The sequence below is a fragment of the Bos grunniens genome, chromosome 5 (assembly GCF_055505025.1).
Source record: "Bos grunniens cultivar Pamir isolate PY7600 chromosome 5, Bosgru_T2T1.0, whole genome shotgun sequence".
Lineage (NCBI taxonomy): Eukaryota > Metazoa > Chordata > Mammalia > Artiodactyla > Bovidae > Bos > Bos grunniens.
Window position 1 is genome coordinate 66,446,246 of NC_141169.1, and position 13,366 is coordinate 66,459,611.

Consider the following 13,366-nt stretch of genomic DNA (forward strand, 5'->3'; position numbering starts at 1 on the left):
TGCTTTATTGACTATGCCAAAGCCTTTGACTGTGTGAGTCACAACAAACGCTGGAAAATTATTCAAGAGATGGAAATACCAGTCCACCTGACCTGCCTCCTGAGAAATCTGTATGCAGGTCAAGAAGCAACAGTTAGAACTGGACATAGAACAACAGACTGGTTCCAAATTGGGAAAGGAGTACATCATGGCTTTATATTGTCACCCTGCTTATTTAACTTACATGCAGATTACATCATGAGAAATGCTGGACTGGATGAATCACAAGCTGGAATCAAGATTGCCAGGAGGAATATCAATAACCTCAGATATGAAGATGACACCACCCTTATGGCAGAAAGCGAAGAAGAACCAAAGAGCCTCTTGATGAAAGTGAAAGAGGAGAGTGAATAAGTTGGCTTAAAACTCAACATTCAGAAAACTGAGATCATGGCATCTGCTCCCATCAGTTCAGTTCAGTTCAGTCGCTCAGTAGTGTCTGACTCTTTGCGACCCCATGAACTGCAGCACGCCAGGCCTCCCTGTCCATCACCAACTCCCAGATTTCACCCAAAGCCATGTCCCATCACTTCATGGCAAATAGATGGGGAAACATTGGAAACAGTGACAGACTTTATTTTGGAGGGCTCCAAAATCACTGCAGATGGTGACTGCAGCCATGAAATTAAAAGACACTTGCTCCTTGGAAGAAAAGCTATGACCAACCTAGACAACATATTAGAAAGCAGAGACATTATTTTGCCAAGAAAGGTCTGTCTAGTCAAAGCTATGGTTTTTCCAGTAGTCACGTATGGATGTGAGAGTTGGACTATAAAGAAAGCTGAGCACCAAAGAATTGATGCTTTTGAACTGTGGTGTTGGAGAAGACTCTTGAGAGTCCCTTGGACTGCAAGGAGATCCAACCAGTCCATCCTAAAGGAAATCAGTCCTGAATATTCATTGGAAGGACTGATGTTGAACCTGAAACTCCAATACTTTGGCCACCTGATGTGAAGAACTGACTCATTTGAAAAGACCCTGGTGCTGGGAAAGATTGAAGGCAGGAGGAGAAGGGGACGGCAAAGGATGAGATGGTTGGATGGCATCACTGACTCAATGGACATGAATCTGAGTAAGCTCCCGGAGTTGGTGATGGACAGGAGGCCTGGTGTGCTGTGGTCCATGGGGTTGCAAAGAGTCGGACACGACTGAGCGACTGAACTGAACTGATTTAGAAGGAAGTATAAAAATCACCTGCCAAAGAAGTTACCCAAATGGTTAAGAAATATTTTAATCCCAAAACCATATAAATAGATGATAAATACTTAGATATGATATCAAATCCTGATATCCTGTTTGCTTAATCCCTGGGTGAATTTGCTATCTATTCAATAAATATTCAACATTCTATAATTACATTTGGGTTGAGAAGTTCCTCAAGCTAGTGGGCCTCAATTGAGAAGACTGAAAGAGCTAATTTGCTGATAGGCTTCAGAGGTGTGAGAGAATTCATGGCCTTCCTCAAATGCCCCATGATGGTACTACGTTCTTAATGGCAGAGCCTGTGCCTTCCAGTTAGCCATGAAAATTAGAATAGCAAACTTCACAAGAAGATCTGTAATAGGTGGAGAGCAAAATCCTGTTCCTTATTTCTTAGTCCAGTTGCAATTCATATGACCATTGAATTATTTGGAAGTAATCGCAGTACACTCCTTATGTTTTGTGGAATAATGGCCATTATAGTGTAATATCAAAAAAGTTTTTTCAACCATAGGCAGATCCTTACTGATATTTGCATTCCTTTAAGCAATTATAGTTAGTCCTGCTATAACATTAACATATGCATTTTAAAAAATTACTCTGCTGTACGGAGTCATACAGTGAAAATCATAGGGCCAATGGGGAATGTGGGTTAAAGACACAACACTCAGTAATTTTTTCAGGGACCCAGTTTTTAAAAAGTGAAATGAGGGACTTCCCTGATGGTCCAGTGGTTAAGACTTCCTATGTCAAATGCAGGGGGCACAAGTTCAATCCCTGATCTAGGAGCCAAATACCTACATGCTGCATTGCGCAGCCAAAAAAAATAAAATAAAATAAAATGATAAGAACCTAATAAAAAGATCAGTGGCATAGTTTTATACATGTCTAGTAAATACTGCAATAGGTATAACACTTTACCTTGAAAAAGACCTGAAATTTGCTTGTGAAAATGGGGTTAAAAATATTGCAGCTTGTGATCTATTGGAAGCAGTGGAAGGAGGTTATTTGAAATTGGGAGAGTTGTAGTCTCAGATGTGCATGGCTGTGGTGCATTTAACAGGGTGAACTAAAGTAACTGGTCGATATTTCAGGTGTACGTGTGTGTTCTACACAGTCCCGCCTGGCTCAGTTGAACTGGGTGCAGTTTTCTGAATTTTTCTAGTCTCTCTCATGAATAAAATCATGGATAATCAAACATGAAATGTATGTTATGCTCTAATTGTCTTGGAATATTTCAGTTGCATTGGAACAAATGCTCATTTTCAAAACAAGCATTATAGTGAAACAGTAGCATTGTGAAATGACACCATCTTGGCCTGTCTGAAATTTGGATTTGGCACTTATAACTATCTATTATTTCTGCAGTAAAACCCCTGAAGATATTGACACCTCTGACTGATCAGACTGTAAACCTTGGAAAGGAAATCTGCTTGAAGTGTGAAGTATCTGAGAACATAACAGGAAAATGGACTAAAAATGGCCTACCTGTTCAGGAGACTGACCATCTAAAGATTGTTCACAAAGGAAGGTAAACAAGCCAGAGCAATCCCTGAGTGAGGGCTGGTCGCCGTATTGGCTTCTTCTACTTCCTAAATTAGATGATTGGTAAGGATGTTTGGAGAGTAGTCATAAGGAGAGTATCTATTTCTGGTGTTTTGCTTCCAAATAGCAGCAATAGGTGATTTCTCTGCCGTACATCATGTCATACTTGTGACCTGGTACCTGCGCCTTTCAGTGAGGTGCTATTATTTTGGAATCCATTGATTGAGTCTTCCTATATAAACATGAACTTAGCAGAATGATACTGAATTCGAGTTGAGGAACTGGTCAGATTGGATCCACTGTCCCTAACTAATAAATGTCACATGATCCTTCCACATTTTTTTCTCCCCCGCTAGAGAGGAGGTTGCTTAATATCCTAGATTCTAGCAAAGATGCAGGGCAAGTCTAGGAGTTCTTAAACTTGGATCCATGGATTCTTAGGAGGCCCATGAACTTCAGGGCCCCCCCCCCCCAAATCCTCTGAAATTGTAAGCAGATTCTCTGTGTACAAAAATACTTGTTTTTCTCCAGATTGAGGTGCCATTGTGTCCATCAGATATTCACTGGTGCACGATGCCAATGAAGTTAAGAACTACTGTTCTTATGCCAATATTTTTAAATAACCATCAATGGAGTAAAACCTTTAAAATTGTGAATCACCAAGTTTTATATCTGAAACATAGAATACTGTATATCAACTATGCCTCAATTTTTTTTTTAAGGACTATTGCTCTTAGGTTTGCATAAAAAACCAAAGTCAAGGTTATTCTTGGTAATTTCTTGAATCTTAAAGAGTGGCATCAGTGAGGTGTTATCTTCTATTCTTTTTTTAAGCTATGAGATTTTTAAAAGGCAGAAGAGATTCTTGCATAGTAAACAGGCTGTATTTGTAGAGATGGTTCCATATAGCCCAAAATAAATACTGAATGTGGATCAAAAAATAGGCTAATTAAGTATTCACATTATTCTCACTCTCTCTGCAGGCTGCACTAAGCAAGTTAAGATAAAATCATGTGTCTCCTCAGTTTGAGTCTTATACAGTCTAAATCTTTGCACAGTCTTAGGACCATGTTTTTTCATTTCCTTAGAATCCACAAATTAGTAATAGCCAATGCTCTCGTTGAGGACGAAGGTGATTATGTATTCACACCAGATGCCTATTCTGTTACTTTGCCTGCCAAAGTTCATGTTGTTGGTGAGTAGATAAAAGAAATCATTTCAGAGTTGTATTCTTGTTTTTCTGGTTTTGCTTACCTTGGAATTATATTCAAAATGTGACATTTAAAGAAAATGACATGAATTGGTATTAATCACTAGGCATAATATTAATAGTTGATTCTTAACAGGTCTTAACAATGAAATAGTTTTGCAAGGTACTAGCACTGACTGCTTTGATTCCTCTTATATTCTTTTTGACCAAATAAAATATTGGTTATTACCAATGTTTAACACTAGACAAGACCTAACCCCTATAATCACATGGAAATAAATGTCTGATAACAAAGGCCATGTTTAATATTCTAGATCCACCTAAGATCAACCTGGATGGTCTTGATGCTGACAATACAGTGACAGTAATTGCAGGAAACAAGCTTCGTCTAGAGATTCCCATCAGTGGGGAACCACCTCCTAAAGCCCTTTGGAGCCGAGCAGATAAGGTTTGTTCTACACACACACACACACCCCCTACCCTACTCCCTTCCTTCCGTAAGTCAGATGAAAGGAGGCAGCAGATAAATGTATGGCAAAGATATAGTTACTTTAGCAAATAAAGATCACTGATTTTTAGGCAAATACAATAACTGTTCACTTGCTTTTCATATTTCTGACTACCTACTATGTGAACATATGCAAATGAATGTTATTATGTGCCATGAATGAGATTCTATCTTTCCTTCAATTGGGTATCAGAGAATGGAGTGGAAGAGATATAGATAATGAATTATTAAATAAAGTCCCTCTGGATAGTAATGAGTGTTATGAAGATTAAAAATAAAAAACAAGGTAATATGATTAGTAAGTGACTGCATGGAGCATCTACAGCCTCTATGAATGACAACAGGGAACCATTATGTGAATATAAGAGCAAAGAAATTTCCAGGTGATGTCAATGCAAGAGCAAAGAACAATAGAAAATGTGCTTGACCTTCTGGAGGAATAAAAAGAAAGCCAGTATGACCAGGACAGAGTGAGTAAGAATAATCAATAAGATTGGAATGGTTAAGTGGAGCCAGCTCAAGTGTCATTCTGTGGCTTCCTATATTAAATGTTTTAGGGGTAGTAAAACCATTCTACATAATACTATAATTATGGATACCTGTCATTATAACATTGAATTATGACATTATGACCCACATGACATTATGACCCACATAACCCATAAGACATTATAGGTTTTTCAAAACCCATAAAATGTACAACACCAAGAGTTTATGTAAACAATAGATTTTCAATGATAACCTTTTATCAGTGTAGGTTCATTCATTGTAACAAATGTACCTACTCTGGTGGGGGTGTCAGTGGTGGGAAAGATTGTATATGTGTGGAAACAGGAATTATATGAGAACTCTTTGTACATTTGCATTCAATTTTGCAGGGAACTCAAAGCTGCTCTGCAAAAACATTGTTTAAGGAAGTTGGAGTCTGTTTCCTCCTTTTCTATTTTCTGGAGAGAAAAAAAAAAAGAGCTTTGTTAAGCTATGGGACAACTTCAAGAAGTCAAATCTATGTGTAATTGGAGTCCCCAAAGAGTAGGACATAAAAATATATGAAGAATTAATGGCCCCAAATTTTTCAAACTGATAAAAAAAACTATAAAATCTCAGATCCAAGAAGTTCAATAAAATCCAAGCACAAGGAACATTAAGAAATTTACACTGTCATAATCAAATTGCTTAAAACCTGTGGTTAAGAAAACAATCTTAAAAGGAAACAGAGAAAAAGGTTACATTTAATCTGTAGGAACAAAGACTAGGATGACAGCTAATCTCTCTGGAAGCCAAGCAAGTGAGAAGACAGTGGATCAACATTTAAAGGGGGAAAAAACTGTCAGCTAGATTTCTATACTCAGTAGAAATAATTTTCAGAAACAAAGGCAAAATAAAGTTATTTTCAGATGTGCAAAAGCTGAAAGAAATCATCTCCAGCAGACTTGCAGTATAAGAATGCTTAAAGAAGTCCTTAAGTCAAAATGAAGTGAGACTGGGCTTTCCTGGTGGCCCAGTGGTAAAGCGTCTGCCTGCCATTGCAGAAGACATGGGTTCCATCCCTGATCTGGGAAGATCCCACATGCCACAGCGCTACTAAGCCCACCCGCCACAGCTACTGAGGCCCACGCCCTAGAACCCATGTTCCACAACAAGAGAGGCCACTGCAGTGAGAAGTCCACACACTGCAGCTGACGGGTAGCCTCCATCACCACAAACAGAGAAAAAGCTCGAGCAGCAGTGAAGACTCAGCAGAGCCAAAAGAAATAAGTATTATACTAAAAAAGGAAGTGATACCAAGATGAAAGCATTCTCAAAGGAACTAAGAGCGCCAGAAATGGTACCTACATGGATAAACATTTAAGAATTTTTTCTGACTATTTAAATCTTAAAAGATAATTGGTTGTTTAAACAAAAATAATAATTATGCACTGTGGAGCTTTAAACATTAGTGTAAGTAAAGTTTATTACAATGAAAACATAAGACCAGGAAGGGAGAAACAGAAGTAAGGATGAGAGGGAGTGAAATGGATGTATGCTGTTGTAAGTTTCTTTTGCTAAACATATAATATTATAATACCACATGAAAGTAGACTATACTATAAACCCTAAAGGAACTACTAAAATAATAAAACAAACAGTTATAGCTAATAGGCCAACACAGAACATAAAATGGAGTCATGGAACCATATTTAATGAACCTGAAAGAAGGCAAAAAAACAAGAGGCAGAAATAACAAATGGGACAAATAAAAAAAACAGCTACCAAGATGATAGAATCACAGAGGAAAATGGTTAAGTTGGAGGTTTTAATACTTTTCTCTCCATAGTTGGTAGAACAAGAAGACAGGCCATCAGTGAAGATATACAAGGTTTAAGAAATATTATCCACCATCTTGATGTAGTTGACATTTATAGAACACTCCATTAAACAAAGCAGAATGGGCATTATTTTAAAACACACAGGAAAATTTACCAAAATAGACCATAAATAAGTCTCAATAAATGTAAAAGGACTCAGGTCATGCAAGGTATATTCTTTGACCACAATGGAATTAATTAGAAAACAGTAACAGAAATATTTGTAATATTTCTAAATATTTAGAAGCTAAGTAGCTTCTTTAAAAAAAAAAAAAGAGAAAAAATGTAACTCATGGATCAAAGAAGAAATTACAAGGAAAATCAGAAATTATTTATGTGGTGAGTTGCTTCTAACTGTTTGCCAGGCTCCTCTGTCCATGCAATTTTTCAGGCAAGAGTACTGGAGCAGGTTGCCATTTCTTATTCCAGAAAATATTTATGAACACACTACATATCAGAATTTGTGAAATATGACTAAATCAGTACTGAACATCCCTATTAAAGAAACATTCCTATTAAAACATCCACATCCATTAAAGAAATGGAATTTGTAGTTTAAGATCTTTCACAAAGAAAATTTCACATGTAGATGGCTTTATTGGATAGTTCCACCAAATGTTGAATAAAGAAATAATATAAATTTAATATAAACTTCTAGAAAAAAATTGAAGAAAAGAAGATAGGAATATTTCCCAACACATTCTTGAAGGCTAGTATTATCCTTACAGCAAAACCAGAAAAAGACATTACAGAAAGAGAAAACTACAAATCAGTATCACTCCTGAACATAGGACAAAAATAGTTTTAAACAGAATTTAGCAAATCAAATCCAAAAGTACATAAAAGGAACAATATGTTATATCCACAGGTGGCTTATCCCAGGAATGCAAAGGTGGGTTTAGCATTTAAAAATAAATATAATTCACCATATTAACAAACCAGGGAAAGAATGTGATCATCTCAATAGACACAGAAAAACATTTGACAAAATTAAACACTCATTTCTAGTAAAAAAGCAAATAAGAACATGAAAGGAACTTCCTCAACATGATTAAAGACATCCTTGAAAATCCTACAGCAATCCTGTCATCCTACATAATGGTGAAAAGACCGAATGCTTTTCCTCTAAGATCAGAAAGAAGAGAAAGATGTTCCCTCTTACCACTTCTATTCAACATTGCACTGAAAGTTATAGCCAGGGCAATCAAACAAGAAAAAAAAGTAAAAGACATAAATTTTGGAAAGGAACAAGTAGAACTGTCTTTATTTACAGTTGACATAATCATTGATGTATTGGTTTGGCCAAAAATTTCATTCGGGATTTTCCATAAAAATCCAATATAAGCCACACACACACAAAAAAGCCTGCTAGTACAAATAGTCATGGTAGCCTTATTTGTAATATTCAAAAGCTGAGAAAAATGCAGATTCCATCAATGACTGAATGGATAAATAAAATTCATACAAGGAAATAATACTCAGTAATAAAAAGAAATGGATTAGTGATATAGTGCAATAACTTGGATGAGTCTCAAAATAATTATGCTGAGTGAAAGAAACTACCATTTTAAGAAGCCGTTAAAAAAAACCTGACAATACCAAATAATGGCAGGGATATGGAACAATGAAAGTCTCATTCATTGCTGGTCAGAATGCAAAATGGTACATCCAGTTTGGAAAAGAGTTTGATAGTTTTTTAATATAAAGTTAAGCGTATACTTCCATACAACTACAAAGCTATTCCTAAGTATCTTCCCCAAAGAAATGAAACACATGTCCACATAAAACCCTGTTCAGGAATGTTTATAGATGTATTTATAATTGTCAAAACCTGGTAATGACTCAAAAGTTCAATTGTATAAGGATATAGTTGTACATACATAAACCAACTGCACATGGAATATGCAATGGAAAACTGCACAGTAATGAAAAGGAATGTGCTCATAAGACATACAGCAAAATGGATCAATCTAAAAAACTTCACTTGAAATGTTTGACTCCATTTATTTGACATTCTGGAAAAGAGGAAACTAAAGTGGCAAATAACAGACCAGTGATTTCCAGAGACCAGGGTTTAGTGGGTTGAATGCCAAGGAGTGTGGGGACACTATGGGAGGCGATGGAGATAGTCTGTGTCTTGATTACGGTACTGGTTACAGAATCACAGAAGTTTGTCAAAATTCATGGACTATATATCTAAAAGCTATGAATTTTACTCTGTGTAAATTATAGCACAGTGAACAAAATAAAATATGGAAATATGAAATGGATAGTATAACACTGCCCTAAGTAAATCATTTTTCTTTTCACATTAAAAAAAAAGAGCAGAACATCTTTTACAATCTTAAGGTAAGGATTTGGCTAAAATGAGGCTATTTTGTTTTATCATAAAATAAGAATCATGAAAGCCACTTCAAATATTCTTACTGTTGTCACAATCTTATGTTATTGAAGATTTTTAAGTCCTAATCCAGACCCTAAAGAGTAGAAGTGACAGTAGTTAGTGGCAAATTACCCAGGTTCTAAACCGCCTGGACCTTCTCTATTTTTCCTCTTTGTGTACTGGCTGCCCATTGTTGCATGGAAGATATGACCTGGGAATCAGAAAAATGTACTGTAAACTTCTGGCGTGAGAAAGAAGGAAGGGGAGAAATGGAGGAAAATAAGAAGGGGGAAAAGGGAAGAAAGAGAAAAGAAAGAAAATATAACAGAAGTCTCAGCTTCCCTCTGTCTTTACTTTAGGAATTAGATGTTCATTCTTTCATGTCCCACTGGAAGGGAAAAATCAAATTGGGAAATTGCCATTGTGTCCTTCTTCAACCCCTTCAGTATTTAAAAATTTTCAAAACATTTTAAGAAATGAACAAATCATTATTTAGTTTCTGATATGAGAAACTAGAAATATTTCTAGTTTAATGTACAAAGAAACTCTTCTCCTAGAATGACAGTTTTGTGCTTAGATTTGTGGTCCTCCAACTTTCTCTTTTTAAGGAGTTAACTGACAGTGAACTTGGGAGTCAAATCCCAGTTCTACCACTTCTTAGCCATGCAGCTTTGGGCCATAATTTTCCGGTGTGTAAAATGGGATGACAGTATGTTTGTCCTTAGAGCTGGTCGAGGATAAAACTAGGAACATGCTTTTCAGGCATTAGCACCATTTCCAGCTTAAGTGCCCAGGCACTCTGGAGATGTCCTTATCGTTTGCACAGATCATATCACATTGCGTTTCCTTTCTCCGTAGGCTATTATGGAGGGCAGCGGCCGGATAAGATCTGAAAATTACCCTGACAGCACCACTCTTGTTATTGACATAGCAGAAAAAGATGATTCTGGTGTTTACCACATAAATCTGAAAAATGAAGCCGGGGAAGCACATGCAAGCATTAAGATTAAAGTTGTGGGTAAGTCTTCAAGTCAACAAACTTCTAGGATCAAGCTGATGTGCTTAGATCTTAGGTAGACTTTCCGAGCTCTTGGGTGTCTCAGGTTTTCTGGGTAGCTGACAAAAAAAACTCGCACTACAGCTGTACTTTATAAACCACTGCCTTTCTTTCTCTGTCTTTGCCACTTCTTTCTATGTCTTTCTTTTTCTTTTCTTTCTCCTCTTTTCTTTTTTTCCTTCCCTTCTCATCTCTTTTCTTGCCTAGAGGACTAGTTGCAAGAAGGAATAGCTCAAGTTAGACTTTGGGGTTGCTGACCAAGTTCTCTGCAGTCACACTCCCTTTCAGTGTCTTCCACAGTCACTGACACACAGTTGTTAAATAATTTCCGGCATCACATTCATTGTAGAGTGCCGAGGCAGTGCAAGCACAGGTTGGAAAAGAATTTTCAGAAACAGAGCTTTTCAGAAGGGAGTGAGTTTATTAAGAACAAAAAGCAGAGATTATGAGGGCACTGCAAATGCAGCGGGCTAACCTCCTGCCAGTCCAGGGAGAGTCAATGCTTTTTATGGGTTAGTAGCCAATTTTTATAGCCTCAAGACAAAGCACATTCCTGCTGGACGGTTGGCATTAGGTGATTGGTTAGGGCGCCATAGGGTGACTACCAGGGTGGGCACTTTTGCTTCATTTGGGATCTGGAAGTCTGCTGATAATTTAAGATCAGGGTGGCTTTTGGCGATGTTCACAAAGGGGCTCCGTCAGTTCCAGAGGTGACCTTGGTGCTGGGCTCCACTTCTGTGGTCTTAGTGCAAGGCCTAGCACCTGTGGCCTTGGGGCAGGACTCCACACAGAGGAGTAAGACCTGCCTCGGTTCTCAGATGACTTTCTAAATACTTTTTTCCAGACCGCAAAACCAAGTGAAATGAGTCTAGCAGATTACTGATAGACCAAGATCTCATGATTTCTTCATTCCATTTTAGTTTTCCCTCAAGAAACATATTTCAAATTGATCCAAAGCTAAGGTCACTTTATTACATATTGAACTATAGAAGACATGGTAACTTGACATTAAAAAAAATTATTTATTTGGCTGTGTCGGGTCTTTGTTGTGGCATGCCAGATCTTCGTTGCATCTTGCAAGATCTTTCGTTGTGGTTGGTTGGACTCTGTAGTTGTGACATGTGGACCCGGTAGCTGCGGCACACAGGCTTAGTTTCTTCTAGGACTGTGGGATCTTAGTTCCCTGACCAGGAATCGAACCTGTATCTCCTGCATTGCTAAGTGGATTCTTAAGCACTAGACCACCAGGGAAGTCCCTAACTTGCCATTTTTGACTTGGATTTCTACCAGTCAACATCTTGAATCTTCCAACTAATGTAAAATGTACAATGATTAGTCTTTGATTTAGTTCTGCTGTAAATTCACTTTGTAGTTAAGAAACAAAATCCCATCCAATATTTAGGCAATAATTTAATTTCTTAGTCACCATTTTCAAGACAAACAAGAGTCTTGAATTTCATGCGGTCCTATAATGTGACACTAGCTTAAAAGATTTAGAGACATCATTTCTATTTGTATTGGGCTCACCTTCCCTGATTCCATAGGGAACAGGACCTTATGCCTAAACTAGTTAGCCAGTGCATTTCAGTAAACATGGAAAAATACTCAGAAATAGCATTGCTTCTGTGATTATTACCCCAAAACATATTTTCCAATGAACATTTTTCTTTGTGCTTTTGGTCAATTTTGTTTATTTAATTCAATTTGTTTGTATGTTACAGATATCCCTGATCCTCCAGTGGCACCAAATGTGACAGATGTAGGAGACGATTGGTGCATCATGACCTGGGACCCTCCTCTCTATGATGGAGGGTCCCCAATCTTAGGTAACTGCATGTTGGTTCATCTGTGGAATGGCCAATAGAGTTGATGTGCTCTTTATGCACATTAGCACAGAACACATTTTAAAATACTGAATTTAGAAAAATCTTTACATATCCATTCAAATTAAAATATATTGGGGGATGTCCTTTAAGTACTTGAGATTTAAATAGCTCCTATGAATATCATCTGATTTCCTGTCCTCTTTTTTGACATTTCTATTCAGTATCTAATTTTGAAACAACCATAAGTCTAACTTTGTTCCAGTCAGTAAATGCCCAGCTCCAGAGAATTATGTCTATGAAGCAGTTTCATTTAGGGTTAAATACTTAGAAGAATTTACTTCCTCCATGGAATAAGAATATTTTTCTCCTTGCTAATAATGAAACTTACAAAACTGGTTATTCCCCCTTCTTACTTGCATTGCTGGGACTCATAGTCACTGTACTAATTTCTATGGCCTACATATCTGTGGTCTACTTTTTCCTCTTCTCTTCCTAGCACCACTTTAACTTTTTAGTGTTTTTATTTTTGTCTATATCCCATGATGTTAATATTTATATTCCTTATAATCTCTCTCAAACAACTGATGGAATAAGATGAGTTGAAAATACATGTATGACTTTTTCACTTAGAATACTGAGAATTTAAGAAATTTTTGAGAATTCTAATATCTAACAAAGTTTACTTTTAGAGGCCAAGGAAAAAACCTGTTTCCATTTTGTGTCCCCTTCAGGGTATTTCATTGAGAGGAAAAAGAAACAAAGCTCCAGATGGATGAGGCTGAATTTCGATCTCTGCAAAGAAACAATCTTTGAGCCCAAGAAGATGATTGAAGGTGTGGCCTACGAGGTCCGCATCTTTGCTGTCAATGCTGTTGGCATCTCTAAGCCCAGTATGCCCTCCAAGCCTTTTGTTCCATTGGGTGAGTCAAGAGAGGTGTGTCTCTGTCATGAAAATCATTGCCCCAGGTTGTGACTGCTGTCTTCTGACTTCTAACTGAGCCAGACCTAGAAGCTTCTTGGAGTGGCGCCAGAGCAAGAAACTAGAAATTGTTCGGGACAATTGTCTAAGAAATTACAAACAGTGTGATAGAGTTGAATGCCTCCGTACTGTAGGCCCTGGAATTTATTACTGGAATTCCAAAGACAGCTGTGGGTGGCTCTGTTGCCCCTCCTCACTGGAAACATAGTTGAGCCTGTTGACACATGACTACCCTCCTTTGACCTTTTGAAAATATAAGCCAGCACCTTAG

At 37.3% G+C, this 13,366-nt stretch overlaps 1 protein-coding gene across 45 annotated transcripts in view; it reads left to right on the forward strand.

Moving 5' to 3' along the window:
• MYBPC1 (myosin binding protein C1) overlaps window positions 1-13,366 on the forward strand; it is a 101,360-nt gene that overhangs the window by 56,830 nt on the left and 31,164 nt on the right. For all 45 annotated transcript variants that reach the window (XM_086400978.1, XM_086400979.1, XM_086400988.1 and 42 more), the window contains 6 exons: window positions 2,608-2,770; window positions 3,873-3,979; window positions 4,309-4,442; window positions 10,092-10,251; window positions 12,012-12,116; window positions 12,848-13,036. In XM_086400978.1, coding sequence (XP_086257104.1) covers window positions 2,608-2,770; window positions 3,873-3,979; window positions 4,309-4,442; window positions 10,092-10,251; window positions 12,012-12,116; window positions 12,848-13,036 — 858 coding nt within the window. The remainder of the gene's footprint in view (window positions 1-2,607; window positions 2,771-3,872; window positions 3,980-4,308; window positions 4,443-10,091; window positions 10,252-12,011; window positions 12,117-12,847; window positions 13,037-13,366) is intronic.